At 45.3% G+C, this 24,481-nt stretch overlaps 1 protein-coding gene and 1 long non-coding RNA gene across 3 annotated transcripts; one reads left to right on the top strand and one right to left on the bottom strand.

Moving 5' to 3' along the window:
- Window positions 1-673: 673 nt before the first annotated feature.
- LOC117722046 (uncharacterized) lies at window positions 674-20,613 on the top strand. Of its 2 annotated transcripts, XM_034520985.2 has the most exons (6): window positions 674-832; window positions 10,977-11,039; window positions 13,434-13,535; window positions 14,361-14,444; window positions 19,828-19,908; window positions 20,359-20,613. In XM_034520985.2, the coding sequence occupies exons 1-6, from the start codon at window positions 739-741 to the stop codon at window positions 20,433-20,435; spliced, it is 501 nt and encodes a 166-aa protein (XP_034376876.1). In that variant the 5' UTR covers window positions 674-738; the 3' UTR covers window positions 20,436-20,613. The 2 variants fall into 2 exon arrangements, with proteins under 2 accessions (XP_034376876.1, XP_076769923.1); XM_076913808.1 differs by lacking the exon at window positions 20,359-20,613 and having other exon boundaries at window positions 687-832; window positions 19,828-20,043.
- Window positions 18,761-23,796, bottom strand: LOC143434640 (uncharacterized). The gene is made up of 2 exons (XR_013104259.1): window positions 22,058-23,796; window positions 18,761-20,044 (listed from the first exon to the last, which is right to left on the bottom strand). It is a non-coding gene; the product is annotated as an uncharacterized LOC143434640 (long non-coding RNA).
- Window positions 23,797-24,481: the final 685 nt, after the last annotated feature.

The raw sequence follows: 24,481 nt of genomic DNA, 5'->3' as shown, positions 1-24,481 counted from the left end.
CTGAACTAGATGCATTCTGTATGCCCTCTGAGGGCACTGGATCTGTCCAGGGATAGTATGGAGCACAGCTGAGGAAACCGAAGAACCGTGTGGAAAATTCTGCATGGTACCGAGGGAGAAAACTCCAGGTCTTATGAGGACGAGCTGGAAGAAGATGGCGGAGAATACGGCCATTTGTTCTGCCTTGTGATGACCTTTCAGGGACAGAAACGGAAATGGATGCAAAGAAGGGGGGGCAGGAGCTCTTGGAGTCTTTAGAGCTTGAGCCCCATCCTTCAGGGCCCCAGAACTCAGAGCCATGGGCCATGTTCTTCAAGGACCATCTGGATCTGCTAATATAAGAGACACTGGTATACATCTTGCAGTTCACCAAGTCCTCCAGTGTCCTTCCAGCACGTCCGTTCATGGAAGGAGATACACTGGGCTTTGACCTTCACATTACTGACTGGAAAAAAAAAGAATATTGGCTGATGCCTTACCTTGAAGGTCTTGGGACTGAAGCAGACATGGATAGGCGGGACAAAGAAGCAGAGAGATTCTGAGGTGCAGTCAACTCCCATCAGTCCCTCCTTCTGAAGACCAGACAACAAGCACAGCCCTACTCACAAGGAAAAGGAACCTTGATCACTTCCTGGTGGTGATGTCACAGGTCTCGGACATTCCACGTATCCGAGAGATCAAGGCTGGGGAAGCTGAAGACCTTCCAGGGAAGGGCCTCCTCCTTCTGCTGGAGGGACCATGACAGTGAATAGAGGAGCGAGGACCTTCTTATCTGTCTTCCTGCTGTGCTGCTGGCAAGACGTGCAGCCCTGGCCGAATAGAGAGCTTTCAGGTAGAGTCCCCAGGAGACTGGCAGGTAGAAAACCATAGGCATGAATCAGGCAGGCAATGTGGTTCTCTGCTGTGGTTTGATTCATTCCCTTACTGTGATCATCTCCAGACGCATCTCTTTCCTGCAAATGGCACAGTGCTGTTGTTCCTTATGGCTGAGGGTTCAATCATGTCTACACTGTCTTTTTCCTCACTCATTCCTCTGCTGTAACTAACACTGGCTACAGACAGGTGTGTAGCTAAGACTCCTACCTTGTAGGCTATCTCTTCATTTCATTGCTGTCACTGTCTCTGCAGCTCTATAATTCCATCAGAAAGTCCTTGCCTATAATTTGAAGCACTGGCCTGACTTTTTTTTTTTTTTTTTTTTTTTGGTCTAACATTTCAAGTGTTTACATTGAACTAATTGAAAACAGCCATGAGCCCACTGGGCTGAGAGAAACCTAATTTACATATAGATATCCAGTTTCCCTACCATGATTTGTTGAAGATACTTTCTTTTCTACAATTAATATTTTCAATATCACTCCATCAGTTGCCTGGCTCCTCTGTTCTTGTCCGTCATGTGTCTGTTTTTGTGAAAGAACCATAGTGACAAAAACATGGTACTTGAATGACAAACCTTGAATTCAGGTGGGGGAACAACTCAGATTTCATTCATTCTTGATTTGTCTTAGATTTCTCGCCTATCTGAGGTCTTTTCTGCTTCCAAATTAATCTTAAGATTTAAATTTTCCCCAATATCTGTGAAGAAAGGATCTTGGAATGCTGATAAGGTGAGAATTGCATTGAATCTGTACGTTTATTTTGGTGGTGGTATTAATTGTTCACTGCTGTGCTAAGAGATGTGACAAAAGCAATTTATGAAAATTTATTTTGTCTTATAGTTCAAAAGCATAGCCTCATGGCGGTAGACACATATACAGGGCAGCCTGCCACAGAGCATCCACAGTCAGGAAGCAGAAGCAATGAATATTAATACTCATCTTGATTTTTCCTTTTTATTCAGTCCAGGATGGAATCCCCAAGTATGGTACCACCCATATTCAGAGTAGGTCTTCCCACCTCAACTAACTTAATGTAAACAACAACTCAGTTATTTCCAGATGCTAACTTCCCTGGAAAGGCTTGCCCTTGTAAGCTATCTCAGGCTTGCCCAGAGGCTGTCACTGACAAGGCCCTAGATGATGTCAAGTTGACAATATTAATCACCACAACTCTGCCTTCTTTCATCATTACACCAAAACACATTACACGTAGGCTCTTGGCCATCTCGTAATAAAAAAAAATACATTTAGTCCACATTGTCTTTAAACAGTTCCAACCCTGTTTCAAAGTCCAAGTACCATGTTTGATCTATAAAATAAAAAAAACAAATGACAAGCTTCCTATAAAATACTAGCACGGAAGAAGCATGCTGGTGTCAAAAGGGAGGACTACAGCACAGCGGGGGATGCTCAGACCTAAGTAAGAACAGAACCAAACAAGTAGAGCAAACAAACCCTTGCAGTTCCAAATCTGGCATCTGGCTCTGGAGGTAGAACCATCTGGGTTCCACAGGGTTTGCTTAGGCCTGCCTCTCCAGCTCTGCTGCCTGAAGAACACACGTCCCCCGACCCCCTTGGGCTGGCTGTATTCTATGCCTTCAGTTTTCATCGGCAGACATCTCATGGTCCTAGCATGTCCAAAATCCTAACGTCTCCACTGAAACTTAGGTTTAATGAAGTTATTTCTCAGGGACTCCTTGCAGAGACTTCAACTCTGTCGTCACACATTGGTTGGCCTCTGAAGTTTTCTGGAACTATAATAGTGCATGAGTCCATGACCCCCCTTCATATTGCACTGCTGTAAAGGGGGTGCCAGGCAGATGCTGCTGCCAACTTCTATCTCCTGCTTATCATGGAGGCTAGCCATCTTGGACCAGAATTGTGTTAGTGTCTGTGTGTCTTGCAGGCTGATCATGGAGAGATGCATCACCAGGTGTCATTTTCTAGCCGTAGACTGCTTAGCTGCACTCTCAGTTCAGGCTATGTCCTCTCAAATGAGTTTGCATTTCACAATCTGGATTGGCAAATCTTGCCCTTGGGGCATCTTTTCTATCGTCCCAGTGCAGAGCTAAAGTTTTCTCTTTAAGAATCACAGCCTTGATTGCTGCTGCTGCTGCTGCTGCCGCTGGCAAGGTGCACCAAAACACATTACACGTAGGCATTTAGTCCCCCTTGTCTTTAAACAGTTCCAACACTGTTTCAAAGTCCAAGTACCAGGTTTGATCTATAAAATCAAATCCCAGCACTCAGGAGGCAGAGGCAGGTAAGATGGCTGAGTTCAAGGCCTCTACAGAGGAAGTTCCAGGACAGCCAAGGCTACACAGAGAAATCCTATCTTGAAAAAGCAAAACCCACACCCACAAGAGAATCACAGACTCTTTGAAGCGCCCACCTTAGCCACAGCATTAAACTTGATATACTCCTTTTATTTTCAGATTTCACTTTTTTATCTGTTTTTCTATTATTTTCATGAAGATCTGTCTAAGTGCAATAACCAGGGGCCGCAGCCTGAATGCTCTCCTGTCTTGAGATTTCCTCTGCCAATCCACTAACTTAAAACTGACCCTCACTCTCAAGAATGCAACCAGGTTTCTTGCTAGAACAGATTGTGAGTGGCCTCTAGCTGGTAGAATGCTTCTTTCCCAGGTTTCTCTAAGCATTCTTACATCCCCGGGTTCCATCACAACAGCCCCTTGCTCAAGCTCTGCTTAAGATGCCCAAGGGCTCACACAGTCAGGCTTACCACAGCAATGGCCCTGCTTACCGATACAAATATTGTTTGTCTGCTACTTGCTGTGATAAACACCTGAAAAAAATTAAGAGTGGATTTTGGCTTGTAGTCCAAGGAGACAATCAAGGCAGCAGGAGGCTGGGCTGAGTGGCACCGTGTGTCAACAGGGATGAGCACAGTGCTCGGCTTGCTTCCTGCCTTTCATTCAGTCTAGAACCCCAGTCTAGGCAATGGTACAACACTCAGGGCTGCTCTCCCCACCTCCGTTACCTGATCTAGAGACTCTCTCATAGGAATGCCCAGAGCCCCGTCTCTTGGGTGATGCTGGACCCCACCAGGCTGGCAATCAGTACCAACCACCACACCAGTGTAGACATTTTCATATCAGTTCTTCCTGTGTATAGACTCAGAGGTCTCTCCGTCTGCTAGCCTGTTCTGATTCCTTCTCCAGTGTCCTCAAACTTTTCAATGTATAAACCTTTCCCTTTAAATTTATTCCGGAGTGTGTTTCTGAGGCAACTGTAAGTGGGACTGTTTTCTACTGTCTCCCTCAGCTGTTGGTTTGTGTTCTGCTGGAAGGGTATGAGGTTTGCAGGTACACGTCACACCCTACCACTCTGTGGAAAGGGTTTATTAGATCTGGGGCTTTTCTCATGGACCCCTGAACTGTGGGCATCTCTAAGTACAACCACACCATCTGCAGATGGAGTCCTCTGGCCTCTTCCTTCCTTGTGTGCACCCTTTATCTCCTTGCTTCACTGCTCTGCCTAAACCTTTCAACGCTATACTGAATAAGAACAGGGAGGGTTGGCCGGGCGGTGGTGGCGCACACCTTTAATCCCAGCACTTGGGAGGCAGAGACAGGAGGATTTCTGAGTTCGAGGCCAGCTTGGTCTACAGAGTGAGTTCCAGGACAGCCAGGATGCAGAGAAACCCTGTCTCGAAAAACCAAAAAAAAAAAAAAAAAAAAAAAAAGAACAGGGAGGGTGGACATGTCACAGACATGGTCTTGTTCCTTACTTTAGTAAAAATGCTTTTAGCTTTTCCACATTTAATAGTAATGGTCACTATAGACTTGTTATATGCCCTTTATTATGTTGTGATATGATCCTTGAACACTTTTATCATGAAGTCACGTTGACTTTTATAAATAGCCTTGTCTGCATCCATTGAGAAAACCAAGTGATTTGTCTTTGAGTCTATGAGATATTGAATTACATTTATTAATCTTTACATGTGTATTTTTATATGCTCAGTCTTGCAGCTCTAGAATAAACCCAACATGTCCATGGTAAATGACCTTTATACTCTCCTCTTAAAATCACATTTCAGGTATTTTACTTAGAATTTTTACACCTATGTCCATCAAGGAAATCAGTCTATAATTTTGTATTGTGTCTTTATGGTTTTTTTTTCTGTGTGTGTAAAAATAATAATTTCACAAAAGGTTTAACATTGTTCCTTTCTTTTGTATTTCGTGAGACACTTTGAAATGGAGGTATTGGTGCTCTTTTAAAGTGTCTGGCCAGCAAGATGGCTCAGCAAGGAGATGATTCTTGCACCAGGCTTGGCAACCTAAGTTCCATCCCTGAATCCCACAAGGTAGCAGGGAAGAACAGATTCCTAAGAGTTGTCCTCTAACCTCCACAAGTGTGTGTACCATGGTACACACATGCTGCACACACACACACACACACACACACACCTCACCCTCTCTCCTTCTCAATATATATAAAATGTATGTACATAAAAGGTTAGGGTCACACTGCAGTGAACAGACATATAAGGCAGAATACAACAAATTCTTTTTCTTTATTTTTAAAACTTCCTTCATGTTGTATGGCATGAGATGTTACAGAAATCCCTATGGCTACGAAGAAGAATGTATATTCTGAAGTGTTTGGATATAATTTTCTATAGCTATCTTCTAAATCCATTTGATCTAAGTTTACTTCAGCTATTTATTTTTATTACCAAGTAGCATCCAGTGAACGCAGAATACTAATGTTACTCACCCATGAGGACCATCACTGGTGTCTGGGTCAATCTGTATCTTTAAATCTAGAGGTATTGTTTTATGAAGCCCCATGGTCCTTGTGCATGTGTTTAAAATTGTAATGTTCTCTCCATATACTGATTCTTTTATCAGGAAGAAGTGGCTTTTCATTTTTATATTGGTTTGAACCCTATTTTGTCAGACATCAGGAGGCCAATACCTGCTTGATTCCCTACTCCCATCTCTGAAGTCCCTTCTCTATCCTTTCACACTAAGGTTGAATCTGTCTTTATGATAGACATGTTTCTTGGAGGCAAAACATAGATGAATCCTGCTTTTTAATCCAAACTGCCAATCTGTGTCTTTTGATTGAAGAATGGAGGCCACTAATGCTCAGAGTCATTACTGAAAGGTTTTGTAAAGGTTAGTTACCACTGACTGTCACCCGAGAGCACTGGAAGTCACCCGGAGACCAGGCCTTGAGCTGTCACTGAGAGCGCAGGGCTCTCTCTATTGCATCACGATGCAGACCACTTCCACTGAGAAAGAAGAAATCCCCAAATTCCATCAGTCCCTCTAGCCAACAAACGTTGCCCCGACATTATTTTCTTTGCTCTTTACTTTTGACAGTTTAATTGTGATGGGTGGTAGACAGTTCTATTTTGATCAAGTCTATTTGGGGCTCTAAATGCAACTTTTGCCTGTATGTCTATATTTTCATGAGGACTTTGCTCTTTTCTTTAAAAACTGAAGAGCTTCTCAGTAACTTACTATGTACCTTTCTCCCATCTATTTTGATTATGGGCTCACTTAGTATTTTAATGGCTGATTTTGTTTGGGTGTTTGCTTTTTTTTTTTTTTTTTTTTTGGTAGTGGTTTGAATAAGAATGGTTTCCAGAGGCTCATATATTTAAATGCTTAGTCACCAGAGAGTGGCACTATTTGTGAAGGATTAAGTGTGGCCTTATTGGAAGAGATGTGTCTGTCACTCGGGGCAACATTTCAGGTTTCAAAAGCCCAAGCCGGAAGCAGCGTTGTTCTTTCTCATGCAGGCAGATCAGGATGTGGTTCTAGGCTACTTCTCCAGCACCATGCCTGCTATGTTTGACATTATGTCCCCAGCCATGACGACAATGGACGTAGCCTCTGAAATGGGAAGCAAGCCCCCCAGTTTAAGAGTTGCCTTAGTCAGTGTCTTTATAGCAATCAAATAGTGACAAAGACATTTTTGTTTTGTTTGACACAGGGTCTTATTATGTAGCCCTGGCTGGCCCACAGCTTGCTATATAGACCAGGCTGGCCACTAACATACAGAAATCAGTCTACCTCTGCTTCCAAAGTGCTAGCATCCAATGCCACCACACCCAGCTCAACTGTTGATTTTGTATGCTGTTTATTCTGCCTTTTTTTTTTTTCTTCATTAGATTTCTTAGTGTGGTTACCTATCGGCCTTGGCTTCGAGCTCCTGAGAGTCTCTCTTTTGCTTGATCTAGTGTATTTAGTCTATTGTGAGATTTTCTACCATGTTCTTGTATGATTTGCTGGGTGTTTCTTTTCCAAGTGTCCAATCTGTCTCCTTCTCAGAATCTCCATCTCCTCACTGAAATACTCTTACGTCCAACATTTCTTCTGCCAGCTATTTATTTCGGGCCCTTTGAATTTAAGCTCATTTTAGAAATCATTTTTTTGTCATTTCATCATCTAGATATCTTTAGAGTTGGTCACTGGCGAGTCAGGAGATTTGGAAGAGTCATGTGATCCCGGGTTCTCATGTATCTTGTGTTCCCCTGTTGACATTTGTGCACCTGCTGTAATGGATATTTGTCACACTGATATACATGGACCTTCTTAGTGAGAAGCCTACTCTTTTTTTTTTAAATAATATTTTTTTATTCTTTTAACGTTCCATACATATTTTTCATATTCTCCCATCACAGCCTCCTTCCCACCCCACCCGTACCCCCACATTTAACTCCAACTCCACTTGGTGTTACTCAGATACACATGAGTCTGTAGTCACCTGCTGGGCACAAACACACTACCTGTGGCCACATCCTTACAAGAGTGACTTTCCCTCCCTCGGCAGCCATTTACTGTGGGGCGCAGGACTTCCTTCATCCATGCTGAAATGTTGACTATCTTAGTCTTGTGCATATCACCACAATGAACAGTCTGCTCTTGACCTGGTTTGGAATCTTGGTTTCTTACACACCTTGAGCGTGAACCCTATGGAACTTCACAGTCACACTCCCTTGTGGTAGCTTCTGTGGCTATGATGGATGGGTTTTGACCAATCCATATTTTCTTCTTAGTCTCACAAGAGTGCAGTCACTCTAGACATCCAGAAAGGTATGAGGCCAACAGCAGCAGGTATGGTGTGTACCACGTGTGGTGGTTACTCCTCTGGTCTACAGTGTATGAGCTAACAGGATATGAGAGCTACCTACACTGAGGTCTTTACGGGCTCAGGTTCAGAGTCTCTGTGCTGTCAATTCTTGCTACTGCTATGATGTGATTGTGTAGGCATGGACATTCAGCCCTCTGTAGTTACACATACTTGGGTTATGTCGACTGGGGCTTTTCTCTCTCCTATTCTGTAAGTTAAAGGAATCCATCCATGTATGACTATGGCTGGTCTTCCTTTTTTTTTAAAGGAGAACAATATGGGTCATTTACATAGCAAAGTATTATATGGCAGAGGGTGTCAGAAGGATCTAGAAGTGGTACAGAATGCTTGTCCTCACAAGTGTTTCCGACAACCTCACTTGTCTACCCCTGTGTGCAACTCTTGACTATGCTGGAAATCCCTCAGCTTTGCTAAGGCTTTGCTCTCAATGCTTTCTAGTCATTTTCTCCTAAGACCTGGTCAAAACTGGGATGGTATCCACCATCTTCTCTAGCTTGAAACTTCACTAAACCCCTGCGTGACCCTCGTGGTCTTTATCAGTTTGAGAAAGGTTAACACAAGGTCTAGCCTGGGCTTAGTGGCACACACCTTTAATCCAAGCACTCCAGAGGCAGAGGCAGGTGGATCTCTGTGAGTTCAAGGCCAGGACAGCAAGACCTTTGTAGAGAAACCCTGTCTCAAAAAAAAAAAAAAAAAAGAAGGAAAGAAAGAAAGAAAGAAAGAAAGGAGGGAAGAAAGAAAGAAAGAAAGAAAGAAAGAAAGAGAGAGAGAAAGAGACAGAGAGAGAGAGAGAGAGAGAAAGAAAGAAAGGAAGAAAGAAAGAAAGAAAGAGGAAAGAAAAGGAAAAAAGGAAGGAAGGAAGAAAAACAAACCCTGCAAGAGATCTGGCTATACCATGTATGACTCTCAAGGTCTCCCTAGCTTGAGATTTGGCCATAGCCCTACATGACCTCCAAGATCATTCTCAGCTTGAGGGGACAGTGAAAAGTCTCTTCATTGCCCTGAGGGAAATAAGACAGCTACCCTCAGCCCTCCTGGGTGCTCCTACTGTTCGCCAGGAGAAAAGCTGTGACTGCAAGTGTGTGCAGTTTCCACATGGGGAGGCTGTCCACTTAGGACAGCAGTTTATGTGAGCCTCGTGATGCCGAAGGGCTGTCTTATGTTCACGCAGCTGGAGTGAACTCAGAATTCAACACTGAACTTTGTTTTTTGTTTTTGTTTTTGTTTTGTTTTGTTTTTGTTTTTTTGTTTTTTGAGACAGGGTTTCTCTGTGTAGTCCTGGCTGTCCTGGAACTCACTCTGTAGACCAGGCTGGCCTCGAACTCAGAAATCCGCCTGCCTCTGCCTCCCAAGTGCTGGGATTATAGGCGTGCGCCACCACTGCCGACTCAACACTGAACTTAATGAAGCCAGAATGTGCTGATGTGGTCATTGAGAGGAAGACATCCAAATGTCCTGACCTTGTGGGTGTATGCTGTCTAGAAGCTGTGACCTCCCGAGGAGGTGGCAACAGGAAAAGTAGGTAGAGCAACTACACTTGACAATGCAAATGAACAGGCACAGCCGACACGAGCATACACACCACGCATGTGCACACGGCTGACTTGCACAATGCTCCCATTGTGATGACGGGACAGACAGGAGATGAAAAGAATATTTTTAACAAAGTGCTGGCGCTGCTCAGCTGTACCCATTCATAATGATCCATTAATGTCTCGCTCGAAGAGAAACCGTACTGTTTGTTTGGTTTACCAAGGTCAGCACACTGAGAAGCAATTGTCATCACCACCACAGACCTCCTTACATATTTCCCATTGTTCTGAGCCATGCAGATGAGCACATTGGGATGCAGATTGTCCGTCATTAAAGCCTTTGAGAACAGCTTTGTCATTGGTTTAGCTGCAACTTTAGTTCTTCCCGAGTTCTGTGCCTCAGAAAGGAAAGGTGCAGTGGCCCTGCTTGCCATCTTGAGGGTCCCAGGACCTGGGAGCTGGAAGGAGAGGCCAACCTTGAGCTCAAACTAAAAGATGTACCAGATCGAGAGACACCACAGTCCCTGATAGAGAGGTCATGTCAGAAGGAGGAAGTAGTGGTGGATGCTATAGAGAAGTCAATCCTCAGAATTCCCATGGCGTCCAGATATAGCTAAACCCCATATGCCCAGCACACATCACAGATAAGAGCCCTGGGCCCTGGAGACAACAGCCATCCAGAACCCTTGAGCCCACTCATCAGAGACTCCACTTCTTACCTGCAGACAGATCACCCTGGAGGCTCTGCTCATGCTGGAGGGATGAGGTGGCCAGTCTCTGGTCTGCCCCATAGAACCTCGGGTAGCACAGTGTGCAGGGCCACCCGGGGCTCTCAGGGAAAAACATATATGAGGTGTCTTCACACAGAACAAGCAAGTATTTGGGTGGTGACATGGAAAGCCCTAGTCAGGGGCTGGGTAAGTGCTTCTCCTCACTGGTGCTGAGCTGGGCCTGGGGCTGCTCAGGTGGAATATGAGGCTGGAGCTTCCCAGCCCCATCCAGGTGATGTCACCAGCAATGCAGGAGGCAAATCGCTGCTTCCCACAAAACAGAGCATGTGACCCTCTTCCTTCTTCTGTCCCCGTGATAGATCTTGGTCTTCCCTGAGCACGGACACTGTCTTACCACCCTTGAGGGTGACTCCAGTGACCAGGAGAGCAGGCTCTACTCAGGGTTCCAGGGGAAATCCTGGTTTCCACAAACACAGCGGCTCCATGGGTAACGCCTTTTCCATCATCCATATGAGAAGCTCAGGTCCCAGAGGGCTTCCCTCAGCACCCATGGGAAGGAGCAGCACCCCACGCTGGGTCCTCTCTGTAGAGTAGACTGGAGCCGTCTCTCCAACTATCTGTTCACAGAGAGGTGGCTGAAAATCAGTCAATGCTGCACAACTATAGAATTTTTTTTTAACTTTGTTTTGTTTTCCTGTCAGATTCAAATGGTAAGCAGTGGCCAAATTTTGAAACTCTGGATGATGATATAGCTACAGTGTTTGGTAAGGACTCTCCAGGTGGCACACCTGGTTCATGCTGAGTGGGGGTGGGCACTCCCCAAGCCTTTTCCAGACAGTCACGTGTATGCTGACTACAGTCCTTAAGTCATAGAATAAACCATCAGAACCAAATCACAGTTGGGGCTTTGCCTCTTAATGTGGTGTCCAGAGACCACTAGTATGTCTGTCACCCAGAGACTTGTGTCAAACACCCTGCATCAAGCTCTGCTCAAGCCTTCGACATCAGAATCCACATTTAGCTGGACACAGTGATGCAGTACGTGCACACCTGAGAGGCCTGAGGCCTCAGGAGCAGAGATCCTAGGAGTGAGATCCTGGCCTCTCCCCAGGGTTTCGGCCTTTGTGGCTTCACCTCAGGGTTTCCTACAAAACTCTGGTAAGGGCTTGGAACACAACAGGATTAGGACCATTGGCTGACCCACACTGTCCCTCAAAGGCAGAGTATAAACTGCAGATGTAGGCTAAGTTCTCAGGCGGCCATATTCCAAACCACCCGAAAAAGCACTATAGCATGGAAACAACACGAAGTGACTGACACGGTAGTCAGTCTTTAGCACCAAATCTACAAGGTCCATTGTGTACATCCAGCCCAGAGGCCAATTCTGTCCGGACCAGCTATATTCCCTTCTGTGTCCATGTCCCCAGGTCTGTCCTGTAAACTATGCTCACCACCCAGTGGTCACCCTCATTTTACACTTGGTAAAGTAAGGCCTGCAGAAGCTGTCTGAGCAGAGTCTAACCTGCAGCTTAAGACCCCAGGGCATCTGTCTGCCCGTGATCACCAGTCAAATGGGGTCAGGGACTGAGGGAGGACGGGGTGTGAGTGTGAAGCTGCTCTCACAGCTGAGCCTCATCAGAAAGGTGGTGAGGGCAATGTCAGGTGACAGAGGCCCTTCCCATGAGGGAGCTCTTCCAGGAAGCTCAGGACTGCTTGCTTCTGAGTTTGGGCTGGGGAATCATTGTGGATGACATGAATGATGGCTGATCACATGAATGTTTCCAAATTAACCTATGCTATTGATCACATGAGTGAGTGAATGCTTCCCAGTTCACCTATGCTACTGATCACATGAATGAGTGGATGAGTGTTTCCCAGTTCACCTATGCTACCCTGTCTACCCTTCTAAGCTACTACTGTGTCACATATAGCAGACCTACTTCCCACCATGCAGGCGGCCTCATCTTCTGACACCGAGATGAGCAGTTCACACACAAGCTCAAGGTGGTTTCTGAGCACTGTCCCAGGATGGCCATTGTGCTGCAGAGACAGAGGCAATTTCCAGCTGTTGCTTTTGTAGTTCCCACTATGACACACACAGTGTGGGTGCTGTAGGCCTCACAAACAAGCACCCCATTTTACGGAGGGTACACTGAGGGTCAGAGACATGAAGACATCATCGTTACTCATATCTGAGTGAGGAAAAGGCCAGAATGAGAGCAGGAAATGGGTGGCTATGAAGTCCAGGACGCATGTAAGAGACTTCCTGGGAAAGGAATGAAAGAAGAAAGACTGGCTGGATATGGTGGCACGTGCATGGCTTTAATCCCAGCACTTGGTGGCAGGGGCAGGGATCTCTGAGATCAAGGCAAGACTGGTCTATACAGTTAGTTCCAGGCTATCCAGGATTAAACTACACAGACACTATACAGTGTCTCAAAAGAAAAGCTGAGCATGTTTAAAAAATGAGAAAAGATGTTCTGTCAGGACAGAGTGATAATGGACAGGAAAGTGGATAATGATCGGGGCTGGGGCTAGGTTTTTGAATTGTGAGTTCAAAGGGCGTGGTAGATTTTCTTCACTATGGCAAAATGCCAGGGGTAACCACTTATAAAGATCAAAGGTTTATCTGGGATCAGTCTTGGAGTTTCTAGTCTTTGTTTGCTTGGCTATGTTGCTTTGAGCAACTGGTCACATGTCATGGTGGGAGTGTGTGGTACTATAAAACATTTATGTCATGACCAAGAAGCAAGAGAGAGTAAGGAGCCCAGGACCGCACCACCTCCCTTGTAGACACCCACAATGGCATAAAGACCTCTCACTAGGCCTCATCTCTTATAGGGGTTCCATTACCTCCCAGTAACACCACTGAGGAATCAGGCTTTCTAAGATATGGGCACCAAGGGACCATCAACATCTGGATTACAAGGGAGGGTACTCAGAGGATACTCCAGTGATCTTAATCTTCCTGACCTTAGGGAGGCAGCAGTATGGACAGCATCCACAGATAAATTACCCAAAGTAAGGCCACTGTCCACAAGTTGAGTTTTCAATTCACGGTATTGACAGGCTACCTGAAATTCCTCACAGAACACCAACTCTGCATCATTGGCTCTATACCATGTTCTTGTGTTTTGTTTTGTTTTGTTTTTTCCAAGACGAAATTCTAGTCCGGGAGATTCTAGAGCCAGGGAAAGCACCATATTTTGAAAATCGAAGCCCATCAACTACTTCACAACAAAAAACGACGACGGAAAAAAGCAAGTATACCCTTTCACCCCTCAACTGCCAAGTCTCTTTAGACCTGTAGTGTTGAATACAGGACCTTATTTCATGAGCACTCAGCAGATACAACCATATCTGGGCAGGAGCAAGTGGACACACAAGAGAAGCCAAGGTCCTAGGCCACTGTTACAGCTTCCCTGAGGTGAAGGGAGTCACCTCCAAGGCAGAAGAGGCTTGCTTCCCTCTGGGGTGATCGCCGAGTTACATTTATACATGTTCTTAGGCCCAGGATAAGAACAGAGTTCAGTCACTGCAGGAACACAGAATGAGCCAGACCATTATTAACACATACCATCTGCCTGTGCTCACCTATGGCTTCTAAGGGAAACCCTTCTGTTGTACCATGAGGCCAAGGTCCAGCATATAATGTGCCTAAAGCCAAGGAGAGCGGGGCAGATGCAAAGCACAGACTTTGCAAAGCACAGCTCTACACTGAGAGACTGTGCAAGCAAATGGGGCAGCACAGGGCATGGCGGATGTGACAGACGGTGGCAAGGAGAGGATCTTGGGGAAACTCACTCAGAGGCAGGAGGGCTCAACACTTCCTGGGAGATTTTTGTGCAGATGTGACTAGATCAAAAGGTTTGTTCGCCCTGTAGCTTCCTAGTTCCAAACCACCAGGCTCAAGGTAGTTGGGTGACACCTGACTAAAAATTTAACTTCCCAGCACACAATTTCAACTAGAACTTAAACCCTGTGCCATCAAGCTTCCAGCTCAGTGTAGGGCTCAGGCTAAAAATATTTACAAACATGTAATGGGAAAACACTTACCCTGTCTGTTTCAATTTTTTTCCTCAAAGATGTCCACAGGAAAGAATCCACTGCTTCTAAGGGATATCAGAAGCAATCATCTTCTGGGACCATGCATACCCTTTCCTTTGACGGTAACTATAACCCCACAATCCCCTTCCTGGATGCAGAACCTCTCTCTTAGTTAGGGTTTTCATTGCTGTGAAGGGACACCATGACCAAGGCAGCACTTATAAAGGAAAACATTTAGTTGGGGCTAGCTTACAATTTCAGAGGTTTAGTCCTTTATCATCATGGGGGAAACATGGCAGTGTACAGGTAGACATGGTGCTGGAGATGGAGCTGAGAGTTCTACATCTTGATCTGAAGACAGCAGGAGACTGTCTTCCACACTGGACAGAGCTTGAGCATAGGAGACCTCAAAGCCCATCCCCTCAGTGACACACTTCCTTCAACAAAGTCACACCTACTCCAACAAAGTCACACCTCCTAATAGTGCCAGTCCCTATGGACCAAGCATTCTAACACATGAGTCTACGGGGGCCATTCCTATTCAGATCACAGAATCTAACTGGGGAGCCTCAGCCAGCCAGGTGCAGATGGATGGGTCTACTTGGAGCAGGGCAGATTCTTCTGCTTGAGCCTGTGGGGCTGCTTCATCTGGCTAGGTAGGTTTCTTACTATGTCCCAAGCCTTAGGATGTCACATGTGTCCTGCACTGGAGCTCAGTATCCATAACGCCCAAGACCTGTCATAGGCCTGCCTCTGCAGAATCCAGACCAGGGTAGCCCAGAAGAAATATCTTCTTGTGGGTGGGCAATTACCAGGACGGAACACAAGCTGAGTCCTCTCCCAGACTTCCAACTGAGTCTGAGTAGAGTAGTATAGTACAGTACAGTACAGAACAGAACAGAACAGATTAGAAAGAGCATTGCAGATGGAGTGCCCCTTTGGGCAGGCGGGAATGGGGGAAAGCCTCCTTCCATCATGAGTCTCCTACCATTGACACAGACAAGAGACACAGCTCATTGCTCAAAGAGTAAATATAACAAAGTGTACATGCAGCAAAGGATGTACAAGCCCATGTCTGCAGTGACCCCATGTGGAACCAGACCATAGCTTCAGGTGCAAGACAGGAAATAATATATTAATATGGTAGTGCTGTATGGCCCTGGGAACCTGCATTTCAATCCCGCATGGCTTCTCCAGCTGCTGAAGTTGGAGGTGAGTCAAAATGACAAATCCATGGCATAAAAAAAGAGCACAGTTCGAGGCCAGCCTGGTCTACCGAGTGAGTTCCAGGACAGCCAAGGCTATACAGAGAAACCCTGTCTCCAAAAACAAAAAAAACAAAAAAAAAAACCAAAAAAAAAAAAAAAAAAAAGCACAGTTCTATTTAAAATGACTATCCTGACACCTCTGAGGTTGTCCCATTCATCAGTTTGATGTCATTGGCTAACAATGATTCTAGAGCAATAGGTAAGAATCCTTCTGGTAGCTGCCTAGAGTCAGAGAGAGTGCAGGTGTAAATCCTTTTGAAGGGACTGTCCTATATATAGTGACAGGCAAAAGCAGACTAAGAGACAGAGGAAAGCCTCATAGGTGAGGAGATCTGAGGCGATAACCGAGAAGGGAGAGATGACTCTGAGGTACCACCCAGGCCCTACAGCTGGCTACACCCCATGGGGGACAATGTGCTTGCCTACTGGAGGTTAGCAAACATCCCAAAACCAGTCCAGTATGTTGCATTGCTGCCCGGGCCTAAAGACTGATCTACAGCCACCACATGAATTCCCTCTGTCCCCAAGTCGTTCCTGAGCTGCTGGGACCTGAGAGAGACTTATTCTGGCCCCTGGGCACACAGCACACATTAGTACAGCTGAATCCCTCACTGAAATTGTGTAATTCCTCCTAACCACCAGGCAAAGACCAGCCTCTGTGGGGACTGAGTAAAAATGCACGAGTTATAACTTCATGACAGAGAGACCGAGGGCCAGCCAGGTTAGGAGACTTGGAGACCACTGGAGACTAGTGTGCGACCATGGTAATATGATAATAGGGCCTCTAGAAAAAGAAGGTGGCAAGAGTGGGAAGCAGGACCCTTGGGCTGCATGGTATAGAGCCCTAGGCAGAACCTGAACTAACTAGCCAGCATTCAAGAAAAGAAGCCCCAGCTTCCAGCAGCAGCAATATGGGCAAAGCCCTTAGGTCCCTGAATAGCCCTGCCAGACTCCCTGCTGGGGATCCGTTGCCAAATGATGCTGTCTGTGATGAAGGCTAGGCAGGTCTGGAGACTGAAGGCAGACAGAGACCTCCATCTGTTGCTTCCACACTCTTGTCTCAGACAGAGAAGGGAATCAGATAGACAACATGTAAACTGGGAGGAGGTTTAATTAGCAAACATATCACATACAGGACTGGAGAAATGGCTCAACCATTGAGAGCATTTGCTGCTCTTGCAGAGGCCTCAAGTTCTATTCCCAATACCTGTGTCAAGCAATTCACTACTGGAATAACGCCTTCTTCAGGCCGGCACAGGCACCTGCATGCCTCTCTCTCTCTCTCTCTCTCTCTCTCTCTCTCTCTCTCTCTCTCTCTCTCTCACACACACACACACACACACACACACACACACACACACACACACAAAGTAAGCACACCTTCAGGAATGATGGCTAGCTTCAGACAACAGTAGCACCTTATAGGCTTTGTACTAATCTGGGGATGCGACACAGGGTTACATAGGTTGCTTTGACCTGGAGATCTGACAAGAACGGCTTTGCTGCACTGTCTTGTCAGGGTGATTCTGTCAGCACAATGCCCACTCTGATGGCTGTGAACCCCGCATCCTGAGTTTCTGCTCCTCTTTCTGATCAGTCTCATTTCGGGTCCCTGGGGCACAGAGAGATGGGTTGTGGCCAGGCAGTTTCTCTCATGATCATGTCACAGAGTACCCACAAGTCCAAGTCTAGGCCCCAGTAAACCAGTCAGAGTCAGTGTATCAAGGCAAAACGTAGCAGGCCATCTTCAGCTTTGGCACACAGGTCCTCTGCTGGAGGCCCTCCTGGGGAAAGGAGAGTTCCAGGAAAAGACACTTGACCAAGCGAGTGAGCAAAGCTGTAAGTATGACCGCACCTGCAGGCTCCCTGAGCTCTCTCACTCTCTGGAACAGGCAAGTGAGCCAGGCCGACCTGCTAACTTGGACCTTTGCTTGGGTGGTCATAGCCTCTTGGTGTCTGGGAGATATATCAAAGCTGCATCCCCCACCCAGAGCTGCCTCGGATGCAACAGGTGTGAGCTATGCTGAGCAGAAGCACCCACACCTTTCCCACACATGGTCACAGGGGAGGGGGTCAAAGATGGCTATACTTGTAGGTCTCCAGCACACAGCAGAGGCACCCCCCACTAGTGTTTCCTCATTTTTGCAAGTGACGCTGTGCCCTCTGCCCATAGCTGAGGACAGGGAGACCAGAGGACAGGAAGTAAGGTGTAGGCCTTGGAACTCTAATGTCAGCAACTACTGTACCTCACCCTTCCTAGTGCCAGCTTAATCTTCACATGGACTTTTCTGGGTGTGCATCATGCAGCCAGGAGTGTTGTGTGGCAACAGCATGCTGTGGTGAGTGTACACCAGCCTGCTAGAGGAGGCATGCTTGCCTGCACAGCTTCAGCAGTGTCCAGCAGTGATGTTGATGCTATATGCTCAGGGCTGCAGGTAGGGCAGGTGGGGATCCAGCGCCGTGACTGGCTGCTGCAGGGGTTATGGGTGGCAGAGGCAGTGAGAAGACACACACCTATGGCTTTTGGCTTTGTGACAAAAAAATAAAAGGTAGGTGGCCTGTGGGTTAACCTGCTCCTCCTCCCTGCCCCCTGTCCCCCGACAGCGTCTCCGAGGCTCAAGACACGGCAGCGTGTCTCTCTCTGGGAAGGGGATGAGAAGCTCTTGATGCTCTCATGTCGGAGATGGGACCTTGAAGCTGTGGAGAGAGGAGGAGGGAGGCTGCAGGAAACACACTGTGGCCTCCACCACAGGCTAAGATGGCCCACAGAAACAAAGATGCTTGTTTGCCAAGTGCTGTTGAGGGAGACCAGAGGTCTGTCTGCTAGAAGTGGGCTGCTGTATGGTCAGGTGCATGTAGATGTCGCCTAGGAAACAAGGATCAGGAAAAAACCTGGAAGTCAGAAAATTTTTAAAAAATCAGAAAAAGGGGAGAGAGGTTAAAAAAGGAGATCAAGCCGCTTTAAACAGCATCCATTGTGACGTTATCTTATGCTAACAAAAACCTTCACAAGTACCACAAAGAGCTTATAAGTTTATTTCCCAGCACTTCCAAGGTCAATCAATGGTGGTAATAATTGTTGGGACATTCACATTCATGAAAGCCCTTAAATGACCCACGAAAACATTAGCAACAGCAGAAACAAAGGAACAGCGACAAAATCCCAGCTCTCAGGTCATAGGAGACAGTTTATTTTGGAGGCAAATATGAGTAACCGTAGCTCGGGAACATAGATTCAGGTTATTCCAAATTTCTCAGTTCACAGGGCATAAGAGAGTTTATTCTGGAGTCAAATATAAGTGCCCAAACCCTGGAGAACATAGATAGATTCAGGTTACTCCAAATTCCAGGTTCAGACATGGCCACAGATTCACAACGTTTTTATAGTAATGGAAAAAAAGTAAGTTATAAATCAAGATACTGTAAAAAAAAAAAAAAAAAAAAAAAAAAAAAACCACATTGATGGAAACAAGGCAGGCAGCTACAGCCAGGGAAGAAATCTCTGCTATTGGCCTCGGATACGAGCTGATGACATCCTTAGCTTTCGGATTGGTGGGAGCTAAGGGACTGTTTGCACATTCCAAGGAAGTTAGGTCAGACACAGTGGTGGAAGGCAGCTAAAGGCTGCCTACTTTGACTGTAACTGGACGTGCAACGTTCTCACCTCTCCAGGATCACTGCAGGCTTAGCAATGGGCCTTGCAGAGGAGGGTTCAATGCACGCACAGGTTCCTCCTGGGAACTTGAGTTCACATCCACATGGCTTACACAAACATCTCCACCTCTACTGTGTTTCCGGCTCCAGAGCCCACCAGAATTCCATCTGTCCATTGCCTCAGTGTCCTTAGCTAGCATGGCTGCTTCCTCGCACACTGTGTCTCTGATGACCTCAAAGAACACTGGCCTGTCCCTCTATGGAATGGCCTTCGCTTTGGGTTTATGAGAATGTTCCTGCCTCCAGGAATTTGAGACATCCCATCTGGTCCTCCAGCATCTTTTGTTTTATGATGAATGAAAGTTTGACAGCTCTATCACTATTTGAATTTCTTGTCTCTTCGTGTATGTGTACTGAATAAGCTCACTGCTCTCCTGGCGACCACAGGGCAGCAGGCTACAAACATGAACACAAAACACATGCTCACTCTATATGCTCACGCTGAGACCTGTGTGGGCGTGGTTTCAAAAAGCTTGCAGTTAAATTATTTGGCGTCCGTTCATTGTCCTTAACTTTTCCACAGACCAGAAGAAAGAAACACTTTTTCAGCTAAGAAGCCTTGAAGCTCTGGAGAAAATGATTGACAAGATTCGAAGAACTATTGGTAAGCAAAAGCTATGGCGTTGTCCCACGGGCTCAAGTCCTGGACCAGGCAAACAGAGAGGGTTGATGGGACTCAGCAGGTAATGGTGCATGCTGCCAAGTTCCACAGCCTGACTTCCACCTCTGGGACCTGCATGCTAAAAGGAGATAAAATGAATACCCAAGTTACATACACAGTTTCTTAAAAAGGAGAAAGCAAGCTAGAGCCAACTGTGGGCACAGTCCTCCAGCTGCCTCATGCTCCTGCCTCCATGATTCCCACCCATGACCTGTTTGCACCTGATGTCACCAGAAGAAGGCATTGGTGGATCACACATGCCTCCTGAATCCCAACCACAACAGAGACCACAGAGTCAGTGCTACTGACATGAGATGACAAGGGTCTGACGCAGGCTGTGGTGACAGTCAATGGTACAGCAATAATTACTAAAGGAAATCTCTCCCCTAACAGAAACTAAGCTCAAGAAACAACAGAAGTTCCAGAAAAGTAGAATGAGACAACTCATGGGGAAACTATTCCAGCACTAAGGTCTGGCAAGAGGGGCAAGCCACTGCCACACATGGGGACAGAATAGAGTGGAAGCAGCCACCAACGTGTGTGAAGGAGAACTGGACTCAATGAGCACCAAATAAAATTAGCATATTTAAATATTAAGTTACCAGATAAGGCTGTTTTATTCCTTTATTATTTTTATTGTTATTCAAAATGGGGAGAGACAACTGGAATTGAAGGTCATGGGGCAGGGTGGAACCCTAGTCAGTGATAACTCCTAGCAATGTACTAGGACTTACAGTAATGGAAGATACGCAGCCTGAACCATCCATCTTCTGAAACCAGGTGTTCTGGCTAGTCTTATGTCAGCTTGACACACAAACTAGAGCTACCCAAGAGGGACCTCAATTGAGAAAATGCTTCCATTAGATCAGCTTTAAGGCATTTTCACAATAAGTGATCAAGAATGAGAGGGCCCATTGTGGGTGGTGCCATCCCTGGGCTGGTGGTCCTGGGTTCTATAAGAGAATAGGCTGAGCAAGCCATGAGAAACAAGCCAGTAAGCAGCACCCTTCATGGCCTCTGCATCAGCTCCTGCCTCCAGGTTCCTGTCCTGTTTTGAGTTCCTGTCCTGACTCCCTTCAGTGATGAACAGTGGCATAAACGTGTGAGCCCAAGTAAACCCTTTCCTCTCCAACTTGCTTTTTGGACATAGTGTCTTATCACACCAACAGAAACCCTAAGACACCAGACAAGACTTCCAGTGGTGGGACTGGGGCATCAACCCAGCCAAAAAACCTTCAACCTACAATCTGTTCTGCCTGTAAGATGTGCTGAACCAATGGTGGCACAGAACTTGTGGGAGTGGCCAACCAATGACTGGCCTAATTTGAGGCCAATGCCATGAGAGGGAGCCCATGCCAGACACTGCCTGGATAACTAGTGAGGTTTTTGGTTTTTCGAGACAGGGTTTCTCTATGTAGCCCTGGCTGTCCTGGAACTCACTCTGTAGACCAAGCTGGCCTCGAACTCAGAAATCCGCCTGCCTCTGCCTCCCAAGTGCTGGGATTAAAGGTGTGCACCACCACTGCCCGGCCAGTGACATAGCTTCTAATATCTACATATAAATGCAAAATACCATAATTGTCTTTCAGGATCTGGGATACCTTACTTAAGATGATTTTTTTTTCCTAGTTCCTGCTATTTGTCAGCAATTTCATGATGTCATTCTTTTTGAATAGCTGAGTAATACTCCATTGTGTAAATGAACATTTTCTTTTTTTTTTTTCTTTCTTTCTTTCTTTTTTTTTTTTTTTTTTTTTTTTTTTTTTGATTTTTTGAGACAGGGTTTCTTTCTGTAGCCCTGGCTGGCCTTGAACTCAGAAATCCACCTGCCTCTGCCTCCCAAAAATCCACCTGCCTCTGCCTCCCAAAATGCTAGGATTAAAGGCGTGCGCCACCACCTCCCGGCATAAATGAACATTTTCTTTACCCAGTCTTCAGTTGAAGAGCAACTAGGTTGTTTCCAATTTCTGATTACTGTAAGTAGAGAAGCAATTAACAGAGTTAAGCAAGTGCTTTTGTGGTAGGATGAAGTGTCCTTTGAGTGTATGCCCAAGAGTTGTATAGCTGGATCCTTAGGAAGACAGATGCTCACCTTAAGTAACCACCACATTGAGTTCCACAGTGGTTGTACAAGTTTGCACTTCCACTAGCCATGTATGAGTGTTCTTCTTTCCACATCCTCACCAGCACAAACAGTCACTTTTGCTGATCTTAGCACTCTGACAGACGTAAGATGAAATCTCAAAGTACTTTTGAAGTGTGTTTGCCTGGTAGCTAAGGATATTGAACATGTAAGTATCTCTCAGCCATTTGAGTTTCCTCTCTTGAGAAGTCTCTTTATATCTGTATTCAATTTTGCAATTGGGTTACTGGTTTTCTTGATATCTAGTTTCATCAATTCTTCATATATTTTGGATATTAGCCCTCTATTTGATGTATAGTTGGTAGAAGTCTTTTCCCATTGATTTGCCTGAATGATGGTATCCTTTGCTGTACAAAAGCTTCTCAGTTTCCTGGGGTCTCATTTACTAGATGTTGATCTTAGTACCTGTGCTAACAATGTTCTCTTCAGAAAGTCTTTTACTATGACAATGAGTTCAAGGCTATTCCCCACTTTCTCTTTCATGAGCGTCAGTATATCTTGTTTTATGTTGAGCTCTTTGATCCATTTGGAGTTGGAATTTTGTGCTGAGGGGTAAGTATGAACCTCTTTGGACTTTTATGCATGTTGACATCCAGTCTGACCAGCACCATTTGTTGAAGATGATGGCTTTTTTCCAGTGTGTATTTCTAGCCTCTTTATCAAAACACAGGTTTCCATAGTGGTGTGGATTTATGTCTGGGTCTCCAATTCACTTCCATTGATGAATGTGTCTGGTTTTGTATATATACCATGTATAACAGGGCTCCAGACTTTGGTACTGCTCCCCCCAGACCTTAGCACAACTGATACCATGATGGAAGTAGCATTCAGGCTGTTAAAACTCAGCACATAGACAAGTACCAACAGCCTAAAGGAAAACAAAGACTTAATCCATCAAAGTCCATACAGTTCTGGGAAAGTCTCAAAGTGTACTTAACCTTGTAGTTATGCTTATATTAAAGTTTGCCAACTCAGAACATGATTTTTGTGCCTAAAAGCTCACCCTGAGAAAGGCTCCCGAATACCCAGTGTAGCCACTGACTAGCTAATAAAGACATTCTGTTGGCTGAAAGTCATGTTGAAGCAATCTTCTCTGGTGAATATCCAACAACATCATGATGGTTTTATTACTCTACTTTTTAATTAAAACTTGAAATCTGAAAGTCTGGTAGAATTCTGCGCTAAAACCATCTGGCCCTGGGCTTGCTTTGGTTGAGAAACTTTTAATGAGTGCTTCTATTTCACTAAGGGTTATAGGTCTCTTTAAATCTTTATTTGATCTTGATTTAACTTCGGTAAGTGGTATGTGTCAACAAAATTACTTGTTGCTTTTACATTTTCTAATTTGGTGGGTTCAGGTTTTAAGTCTGTCCTAGCCATTCTCCTTCTCCGGCTTCCTAGGTGTCTGTCACCTCCTTTTCATTTGTTAATTTGGATCATCTCTCTGCCTTTTAGTTAATTTGCAAGAGGGTTTGTCAATCTTCTTACTTTTGATTCTTTCTTTGATTCCTTGTATTGTTTCAATTGTTTCTACTTACTGCTTCATCACTGAGTTTAATTATTTTTTGCAATCTACTCCTCTTGGGTCTGATTTCTTCTTGTGGGTCTAGAGTTTCCAGGTGGGGTTGGGGATTTAGCTCAGTGATAGAGCAGTTGCCTAGCAAGTGCAAGGCCCTGGGTTCAGTCCTCAGATATGAAAAACAGAAAAAAATAAAAAAAAAAAAAAAAAACAAAATAGAGTTTCCAGGTATAGTGTTAAATTGATAGTATAAGATCTTTCTGCGGGGCGGTGGTGGCACATACCTTTAATCCCAGCACTTGGGAGGCAGAGGCAGGAGGATTTCTGAGTTTGAGGCCAGCCTGAGAAACCCTGTCTCGAAAAACCAAAAAAAAAAAAAAAAAAAAAAGATCTTTCCAACTTTTTAATGTAGGCACTTAGTGCTATGAACTTGCCTCTTAGAACAGCCTTCATTGTGTCCCATAATTTGGGTATGGTGTGTATTTATTTTCATTCAATTCTAGAAAGTCTCTGATTTCTTTAATTCTGTCTTGACCTATTTTTTGTCACAGAGAGCTGTTCAGTTCTCTGAGTTTTTAAACTTTCTGTTGTTTCTGTTGGTGTCTAATCATGGTGGTCAGATAGGATGCAGGGTGTAATTTCAGTTTTCCAGTATCTGTTGAGACTTGCTTTGTGTATGAGACTATGGCTGAGTTTTGTAAGTTCCAATTTTAGAAGAGCTGAAAAGAAATATTTTTGTGTTTGGGTGTGAAATGTTCTGTAAATATCTGTTGGGTCTATCTGGTTTATAACTTCAATAAGCTCCCACATTCTGTTTCATTGTTGTCTGGATGACCCATTTATTGGTGACAATG

Source organism: Arvicanthis niloticus, chromosome 16 (genome assembly GCF_011762505.2).
Source record: "Arvicanthis niloticus isolate mArvNil1 chromosome 16, mArvNil1.pat.X, whole genome shotgun sequence".
In the NCBI taxonomy this organism is placed as follows: domain Eukaryota; kingdom Metazoa; phylum Chordata; class Mammalia; order Rodentia; family Muridae; genus Arvicanthis; species Arvicanthis niloticus.
This window is presented reverse-complemented; position numbering and strand designations above follow the sequence as displayed.